We start from the raw sequence: 9,516 nt of genomic DNA, 5'->3' as shown, positions 1-9,516 counted from the left end.
TGGCCTGTACGTGCATGCTGTCTGTTTTCAATCCCTCTAGCAGGTTTTGTCTTCTTTTATTCTAAGATGTGTCTGGTTTTGTCTTTCTTAGGTCCTGTCCAGCTTTGCTAATAGGGCCTTGAGTGCAGGCTGTAGTCGACAGGCAGCTCTAGGATTTGCCTAGTGTAGCACTTAGTGTGGATGGGTCTAATCTTAACACTGTTGTGTATAGGCAGCGGAGTAGCTGAACATATTTTATAGGTTCTTTGAAAATACATGGCTTTTTTTGAGCTGAGAAGAGAGGTTGCACCATTTTAGGCTAAAATGGGGACTAATGCAGTGGCTCTGCAAATGTGGTATGTGCTGACTGAACGATCAATGTGAATTTTAGGAAATCGTCACTTGAGGGAGCCCATCCCTCATGGGAGATCCCCATGTCTCTCTAGCTTAGCCAAGTGGTCGAAGTTTGGTCCCTCAGTCAGTGTTAACGTTTCATGCAGGCATCATTTTGTCTTGCAGCGAGACAGCGCTTTACCCAAGACTTTACCTAACACACAAGCTTCAAACAGTATTCATAAGAGAGATGTCACAGGCTGTGTACGTTGTGCTGTTTTGGTGGAAAGAGCTGCTCTACCAATACGGGACAGCTCTGAGTTAAGCGGAGTTGGAGTCAGTGGAGGGGACTCTATATCAGGGCCTTTGCACAACATGAAAGGTGTTGTCTAGAGGCATGGGAAATGGATGCATCGAGTAGGGGCTGTGCCCCTCTAAAGGGGAGCAGGGCAGAGTATATTTCTTGCTCACTGACACAGCCAGATCAGAGCTCCAAATTTCTATTGGGCAGTGAGAAGAGAGCTGCACATCTAAGCGACAGAAACCGCTAAGAGACAGTGGCACCATTTACCTGCAACATGCCAGGTTTTCTGTGCTTCTCTGGACCTGTTTGCTCATTCTCACCCAGTAGGCCCATAGAAGATGAATGTGGCAACCGCTGGCCATTCCTTTCAGGGGACGTAGGACAAAGCTTGTGCTGCCTGTGTTTTTTTACTGCTGGCTGTCTGCAGGGCCCATACATAAGCCGGGAGAATGTGAATAGAGTGCAACTGGTAAGGGATCAGGAAGAGTGAATCACAACTCCTGGCTTAGATGGACAGAAGTGCTCGCTAAAAGAAAAAAAGTGTGTGTGTGTTAAGATCCAAGTTCAGTAACAGGGTCCCCAGTCTGTGCAGAGTGAAAAGCGACCAGCGAGTATATCTTGACTTAGAAGAAGAGGATGAAAATCATATCGCCAGCCAGGACTCAGATTCAGAGTCTCCACTGCTGTTAACGATATCACAGATGCTTGGAGCAGGGCAAGGGAAACAGCTTCTTGTTCTGCTTTAGACACTAGCCCAAGTGCAACAGTAAGATTCGAACCAGCTCATAAGCCGACCTTCTTTCAGTTCCCTCAAATTTTAAGGGAGGCTGGGGAAAGACTCTTGATTTCAGAGCTGGGTTGTTTTTCCTAACTGTGCTATCACAGCTCTTAGGATAAAGCGTTAATTCTGATCAACTGCCTAATTCTAAGAAAGTTTGGGGAGGAGCTGGCCCTTAACGGGATACATAGAAAACCTCAGTTGAGCATACTCTAGTTATAAAAGCAGAGTGCTATCATTCAAATGTGCAAATGGTTCCAGAAGGGGCTGTTCAGACAGACTACCTTTCCTGCTGTGGTAATAAGAGGAGCTTCCAGCCAAGGCAGAGAAGGAAATTCAAGTCTAATCCAATTCCCCAAATGATATGCTTTTAATTAAGAAGTCAGTTCCGGCGTGTGTTTATATCTGTCTGTCTCTGTTTTGCTTGCCTATCTGTCAAACTTCCTTGTTGTATTACTTTGGACATGGAACCAGAAATGTAATCTCAAGTAGGCAACATAAATTCTTCGTGAAGGGAAGGTGTTGAGCTGAGTTTCCACATCTGCCCCAGATTTTTGGTAAGAGATTTGACGGGGATCACACGCCGCCTGTGGAGAAGTTGTTCGAGGTGCAGTTGCAATGCAGAGGGGCACATAGGAGACAGAGAGCAGTATAAATCCGAGTCTAGAACAGCCGACTGCCCAGTGCTGGGCAATGACATTTGAAAACTTGTACTGATTTTTTGTTCAGCAAATCCCTGAAGCCCCCAAAGCTACTAGTGGTAACCAGTGCCGCACTCCCATCTACCCTCCCATTTCTGAGGCCACTAATCCTACCCAGGTCCCGATCTGCTTTTATTTGATAAGCCTTGGGGGCAGCACTTGATCTCAATGCAGGCAGAGTCCATAAGTGCTGCTGCTCGGAGTCATCACTGAATTCTTGTCCATGCAGTGGCTTTTGCCACAGACTGGGCCCTGGCAGAAACCTTCTGTAGCACAAACCAGATCTATAAAATATCCCTCCTGTTTGCTAATGCTGAGCAGCTGTGCATTCAGCAAGACATCAGACAATCCCGGGTGAAAGTTTCCTGTCTGATTTTGTTTTTCATTAAGCTCCATGGGGGAATGCACCTTCCAAAGAGTTCGCTGCTCAAAGGGGTTGGTTTTTTTTGGCAATAGCTCCACCATCTCTCGAGGCTCTTTGGAACCCCTATCATAAATTGATCTTGAAGCCAGTTTACCTCCCAAGAGATCCTGCCTTTTAGCGTTGGCTTGTGGCTGCCCGAGTTCCTGTCTCCAGCTAAGTTTGGTTTCACCGTTACGTTCTTCTAATCAGAGAAAAAGTCATTTTTGGTTCAGGAACAGCCAAAGAACTTGCAGAAAATGCCCTGATGAGGTCATCAAAGCTCATCTGAATGAAGGTAAGAGCCTCTCAAAGACACATTTAACATGGATTAACTGTCTAATTCTGTGACTAAGAATGTCGGAGGGGGCGGGGGATAAAAGATAAGGCAAAGAAGCGAGACGGGGAATGGAGGAGTTACTTCAGTACTTCAATCTGGAATTAGTGTTAGCACGTGCCCCAACATCAGTCCAAGTGAAAGGTATAGGCCAGCACCTCTGCGTGTTTGGAACGGAGCTTTTTATGATGCCTTGCACCGGATTCATAGTTGTTTTCTGAAGTAAAAAGCAGAAACTCTGCAATCCGCTGTTGCACAAAGTGTGTTCACATAGGTGGTGATTGTTGCAGTCTCATCCGCTCAGAACACAGGCCTGAAGGTAGCTGCTTTATGACTATAAATATCAGTGCTGGGAAAACCATCTGAGATTGGGTCCAGTGCCCTGCCAAAGGAAGCAAGTGTCCGCAGGACATGCATAGGCCCAGTTGACTTCCGTACGCACTGACACTCCGGACCCATTCTGCCAATACCGTGGGCAGCAGCAGTAAAGCGTTGTCTTTCTCCGACCCTTGTGCTTCCTCGTTAAGGTGGCGAGGTTGTTCCGCCATCCCCCATGCATTGCTACACATGCAATGGGATGCTAATACTATGCACTGCAAGTCAAACCCAGGCTGGAAACGGTTGGGCCAGGACGTTATCCTGAAGACCCACTTCCTAGAACAGAAGAGAACGTGTGATTGCTTAAAGGGAGGGCATTAAAGAAGGACTCTCCCCTGTCCCACTAATTTGCTTCCACCCTTCCTACTGTAGCCACATCTCCAACGCCGCAGCATGGCAGTGTTACATGCTCTCTCTCCTGGAATTAAACTCATATTATCTGTGTATTAAACCCTAATGTCAGTCTGTATGTGCTGATGTGCTGCTCCTTTGTGCCTGTGTTTTTGCAGCTGTCCTGTCTTAAGAGGTTCAATCAGTTCATGTTGTTCTCTCTTAAAATGAGAAAACCAGGGGCTTCAGACAGGAGCCTGGTTGAGCTGTGGTTTGCTATACTGAGCCACTCTGCAGGGTTTGGGGGCCACATTAAGACTATCCCAGCCCTTTTGGTGTAAGAAACCAGAAACAGGAGCCCTGGCTGGAGCAGACAGATTCTCGTTGTGCTTCCTGAGTAGGTTCTACTGCCCGGGAGGAAGACAGCCAGGAAAATGCTCACAAATGCCCTTTAAAAATATTCCTTCCCATCCAAGAGACATGTTTCCCTTGTCGCTCAGATCACGACTTGCTAATGGTGGCCCACTGATGCTGCTTGCCTCTATGGGATAGCAAGACAGAGCGACTTCAAGAAGTCTGCAGGACCATCCCAGTCCCAGAATGTCACCCCAACCACTGATCGGTATAAATGGGGAGATGTAAGCCTAATTGACCTTCCACCTTAATGAATAAGGATTCTTAGATACAGGAAAAGAAGAAATAAATGAGCTCCCAATATCCTTTCAACTTTGATTTGAGACCTTTCTGGCCTTCTAACCACCCCCCCAGGTTAGTGGTAGTCCAAGCAGTGTGTGCCTAGGTGCCAGTAGATGACAGTATTGCTTCCCCCTCTGTATTGCTCACCATTTGCAGCCCACCCCAAGGGGGATCATCCCTGGGGAATTTGGGCAGTGCATTGTATTTTCCCTTCCCCTCCATCATCTGTGCATTGAAGAAGACTGGGTGAGGGGCAGGGGAAATGCAGTGTAGCATGCCTGGCTGAGAAGCAGTCTCTTGGATGCTCTCTGGCCCCTTTAATCTCCCCTCAGGAGGAAAAAGCAAGTTGTTCTTGAATTGTAACCAGTGCTCTTCTGCCCCTATGTTTAGGGGGGAAATGGGAATTGTTCTAAAACACTGATTGCACTGCTGAGCTTTGTTTTATATAACTTGTTTTATAATTTGTCTTTGTTTCCATAGGTGCCTGATCTCTGCCAGTTAGCACAGCCCTGGCATGCTGCAAAGCCAGGCCTGGGGACTCAGACAGTATCTTCAACCCAAAAAAAGGAAGTTTCAGCTGGAGAAAGCACCTCAGATTATCATTGCCCTGCAAAAGTCCAGTGCATCCCAAAGTGTGAATGCTGTTCAGACCCACCTTCTCCCCTGCGCAGGAGCTTGATCCTTTGCTTTCAACAGGCTTCTGTCTCCTGAGGATGGTTTGAGGTGGAAACCCTTTTGAACCTATTTTAAAACAATGACAAAGGTATCTTAGAAGCCCAAGCCTTGGGACTGAACTGCCTGTTGACTCTGGGGGATGGCGGTTTCTCTCAGGTGGAAATCTGAGCTTACCTTTTTTTTTTAAGTTAAAAAAAGAAAAGTGTTTCTGTGTGTGTGTCTCATCTGTAATATTTTGTGCACGCACATGTTATGTACTCGATATATAACATGGTTTACATATATTTTCTAATGGCTCTAGGGTTTTGCAGGTGGGTATGACAAAGAAGTGCAGATCACCCATGGAGACTAGGTTACTTGCCTCCCAGATAAAAAGCCACGCAGGGAGGTGCAGTGTTTGTTTGGTTGCCTGGGTGTTTCGGAGGCTTTGGAGGCAGCGGTGACAACGGACTTGCCACTAGGTGGTAGCATCTGACTCAAAGTACATTTGAGGTTTGGGCATTTCTCGCTGTGGACTTCGACTCAGAAGAAAGCATCCATGAGGTCAAGACAAGCTGTTTCTCCTGCCTATGTGGATGGCAGACAGACCGATCAGGAGGAAAAGCAAGAAATGCATCAAGCCCTCAGGACAAGAATAACCCTCCCCTGAAAGAACCTCATTCTCATCCCCTTAACTCAGGTGATGTATACAGTCAGGGAAGATTAGCCATTGCAGTACCTGAGAGGTGAAGATACCAGGAGAGCTTTACTAGACACCAAGGAGGAACAGAGAAGTCACCTTCTTTGTCATGAGACGGTTGGGATTCATTCCCTCGTGGGACCGGGATCCCATGATTTGGGCCTGCGGTGCCCACTCCTCCTTCAGGACGAGAAGACGTAGCGGGAGCCTGGCCTCAGGGCAAGATATTGTAGGGAAGCGCTAAGCACCAGCGTGACTTTGGCATGATCTCTGTGCCACGTTACATGCGTGTATGTGCACTCGTGCTGCCTCTCTACCATCTGTGCTGGCAATTGTTGAATGTTTTTATATGTTGAAAAGTGCATTGAAGTGCAAAATAAATACGTAACTGTGTGGCAGTGTCTGCTGCTTGCTCTTGGCCTCTTTTCTGTTCTGTGTATCAGCCGCTGTGTGCATCTCTTCTTTGTCTCCCCTGGAAGTCGGGAGGATTCCCAAGCTGCTTTGTGATGATGGCAGTGTCAGGAAGTGAAACCAAGGAAACCACCAGCTCTTTTAGAGTACACAGTAACACGTTGCAGACAACATTGCTTGTAGGAGCGGGTCAGAGCATTACAAACAGAGCCCCCCCTCCACCCTCCCATCATCTGCTCTGCTTAGCCCCATAATAAAAGCATTAAGCACCCTGAGGTTTGCACCTTGTTGACTCACTATTATTCATGTAATCCAGACCTGAAGAACAAACACAGTGACCAGCTGCTGGCATTAGAGGAAAGCTCATTGCCTCAACTCTCTCACACTCCTGGGGATCAAGTGAATGGTGATGGTATGTAAAACCTCTCTTAATTCCCCTGCGGCTGAAGTGCTTTGGCTTCCTCTTGAAGCCGCTGCGCTACAGCTAGTGGCACTTGCTGCTTCGAGCTGTGTGTAGCATTCATCTGTGTTTGAAGCAAAGCACGCGGCCATAAATTACTGTTTTGTACAGGTTCTGCCCTTTCTGTAGGAAGGCTTCATTAAGAAGACCCAGGATATCCCCGAAGTCTTTGCCAAACCTATATTGCGCACTGGGAAAAGTTGTTTTTGGTCTTCAGCTCTGGCTTGGCACTAATCTTGCTGGGTCATGTTCTCATGCCATCTTCCTGAATTCCTTCCTCTTGCAAGATTTATTTCTGCCACCTTAAATTTTGAAAGCATGCTGGAAAGCCAGGTCCCCAGTAACATCCAGTCTTTACTCTTTTATATAAAGCTTTTGCTTGTGTTTTGAGTGAAGGGCTTAGCACTGAGACACACAAATCTCATGTTCCCCATTACATCTTGGATTGGCTGGTGGGATGTGCATTGAAGCCGAGCCCAAATGCCTGAGCACTGCTCCACATGGCTTCAGTCTAGAGATTTCCACTCAGGAAGACCTCCGTGTTGTGAAACGCTTGAGTTTAATAGCTTCAGGGTATGTGTATCTCCGAGTCAGTAGCATTCACCCACAGCTCATGGTGTGCATCTCACCATGGACGAAACCTAGGACTGGCTTCCAGAGTTGGGCTGGCACTTTGATCTATCAAGGCAAAGCCTCAGCTTGGCTTTGCCCCCAAGCTGTCGCAGTTTTTTCAGGTCTGTGGGCACTCGCCAGCCTTTCAGACTCCGGTTATATGCCGTGCACTTCACTCTCACTCTGCCTTGGAGACTGCACAGCCCTTCTGCACAGCAGTCTCCTTTAAAGAAGTAAAGTAAAGGGCAATGCATTGACGTGGCCAGCTGGGCATCCTGAGATGGGGCTCCGTCTCAGCAGAGGCCAGCCTCCTCTGGGCCTTTGTGCCTCCTTACAAATAAAGTTCAGACACTGCTACCTCTTAACAACTTGCTTGTGTTTCGTGAAGCCGTGCGGGGCAAAGGAGGTGGGAGGAAGGGGATTTAAGGCTACCCATCAAAACCCGGGATGTTATCCCTCTGACCTCGGCAAATGTCACCCACTGTTTCCTTCTCTCCTTATTGGCTTAGCTGGAAAACGGGACTGAAATGGATTTTTCTTGAGCCATCTGCATCCGGAAGCCCCCGGCACGCAGGAGCCCAGATGAACTAGCAAAGAAGTACCCAGTGTGTGCTTAGACAGCACGTCCTTGAGCGCTGCCAGCAACACAAGCATGAGTCATTCTTCTCCGTCGCATTCACGGCACCTCCAGCCCTCTTGCATTTTGTAGCCTCCCGGTGATGCCAAAAGGGAGATAAAATTAAAGCACCTCTAACTGCTATTTTTAGCCCAGCAGGAGTCATGCAGCCCCATAGGCAGTTTGAGGAAGGGCTTTGTCCACCGCTCCATTCTCAGTTCATTTCTGCCTGTTGACTTCTTTTTGCACGCGTCTCACCTATTCGTGGGGGGAGCTGTGGATCAGTCCACATAGCTTCGGCTGCTGGCAACCCCTGAACATAACGTAATATAGGCTTGGTTTGTAATGAATCCGTCTCAGCCACCTAACTTGAGCTTTTCCAGACCCAGCTTCTAGTTGACTGAGGTCCAAGTTGGGCCCCGAGGGCTCTTGGGAAAGTATACTCAGCTTCTGGGTAAGCAGGATATTTAATATGAATTTATTAATCTGTGTATAAATTCTGTTAATCTGTGTATAGGTTCTACAATCTTCTAGTCTGACCAGCATGGCACAGAGCAAGGACTTCCCTGACTTTGTCCCTGCCTTGGGTGCGCTTGCCGTGCTTGACTTGGTGTGTGCGTTGCAGAAAGACAGGTGGTTTTGAATTAAAAACTTTCAGTGATGAATCAACCACAGCTCTTGGTAATCATCAGAACAGTTTAATTAGCCCCACTGCTAGAAAAAACAAACCCCTGTGCTTTATTTCTAGTTCGAACGTGTCCAATTTGCTTTCCCACCATGAGCCTTGAGATGCCGGCGTCCACTAGACTGAAGAGACCATTATCGAGGTTCTTTTCCACATAAGGGCTTGTTGGTTGTGAACAAGACATCCCTGAACTTCCTCTTGGATAAGCTGAACTGTTGAGCTCTTTACTATATTGTAAGGCAGCTTTTCCAATCTCTTAATCAATCTCCTTACTCTTCTCTGAGCCCTCTCCAATTTACCCGCATCCTTCTTGCATCATGGACACCAGAGCTGTACGCAGTATTCCAGCGGCGGTGTCAACACTGCCAAGCACAGAGGATACAGTAACGTGGCCAAAGATAAATCAGTGCTTGTGGCCCCTGTGTGGCACTGGGAACGTATGTGCAGCTGATCTATGTCCCATGAAGCCCGGCTCTTTTTCAGAACCACTTCTCACCTGAGCCTGGCAAATTCCCAGGCGCCCGATAGTCTTATCTAGAACTGGGACGGACCAAATAGCGACCCATGGAGCAGATGACAGGACTTGAGACAGGCAGCAGCGAGTCTGGAGGTGTGAGAACAGGGTTTTGAGAGTCGGGAATCCCGGCGTTGGTGCTAACTGCATTTGGGCAAGTCAGGTCTCTTCTCTCTCCCGTGGGTTCCTCGCTGATGGGATGGACTGGTATTTCTGGCCGCATGAGGGATTTATGCCGGGCACTTTGAGGACAAGCAGGCAGAACTCGTGCTCCAGCAGTTACTTTCCTTTCCTGCAGAGTTTGAGGATCCTTCACCTCAGCCTTGTGCTTCCTGTTGCCTCTGACTTTGTTCTGGTTTCTGCTGTGCAGGCTGACCGCGGAGGAGGTGGACTCCACGGAGGCAGACACCACCAACCGCTGGCAAGGAGTCTGCGTGAGCAGGTCATCCCCCACTCCCCCGGAGTCTGCCGCCACTGTGAAGTCGCTGATCAAGTCCTTTGATTTGGGCTGCTCAGGTACTTGAGTTCAGCACCCGGGGTCGGAGACGATTTCAGTTTCTCACGGAAGTTACGGATGCTTAAGATGTAGCAGTAAACAGCACGTGCTTATGACATCTGTTGCCTTCAT

General features: G+C 48.0%; 1 protein-coding gene and 1 long non-coding RNA gene across 6 annotated transcripts in view; one reads left to right on the top strand and one right to left on the bottom strand.

Moving 5' to 3' along the window:
- The window catches only part of SPECC1 (sperm antigen with calponin homology and coiled-coil domains 1), a 153,298-nt gene that overhangs the window by 83,148 nt on the left and 60,634 nt on the right, over nt 1-9,516 (top strand). For 4 of the 5 annotated variants that reach the window (XM_019511215.1, XM_019511213.1, XM_019511214.1 and 1 more), the window contains one exon: nt 9,259-9,330. In XM_019511215.1, the coding sequence (XP_019366760.1) occupies nt 9,259-9,330 (72 nt within the window). Of the gene's footprint in view, nt 1-4,716; nt 5,984-9,258; nt 9,331-9,516 lie in introns of those variants that run through there. The other variant, XM_019511217.1, reaches the window with a different exon arrangement.
- On the bottom strand, nt 1,854-6,569 carry LOC109293352. Its single transcript, XR_002096304.1, has 2 exons — nt 5,980-6,569; nt 1,854-4,977 (listed from the first exon to the last, which is right to left on the bottom strand). It is a non-coding gene; the product is annotated as an uncharacterized LOC109293352 (long non-coding RNA).

The sequence above is a fragment of the Gavialis gangeticus genome, unplaced genomic scaffold, assembly GCF_001723915.1.
Source record: "Gavialis gangeticus isolate Ggan-Ray unplaced genomic scaffold, GavGan_comp1, whole genome shotgun sequence".
NCBI classification, from domain to species: Eukaryota; Metazoa; Chordata; order Crocodylia; family Gavialidae; genus Gavialis; species Gavialis gangeticus.
The sequence above is the reverse complement of the archived record's forward strand: the minus strand, read 5'-3'. Positions and strand labels throughout refer to the sequence as shown.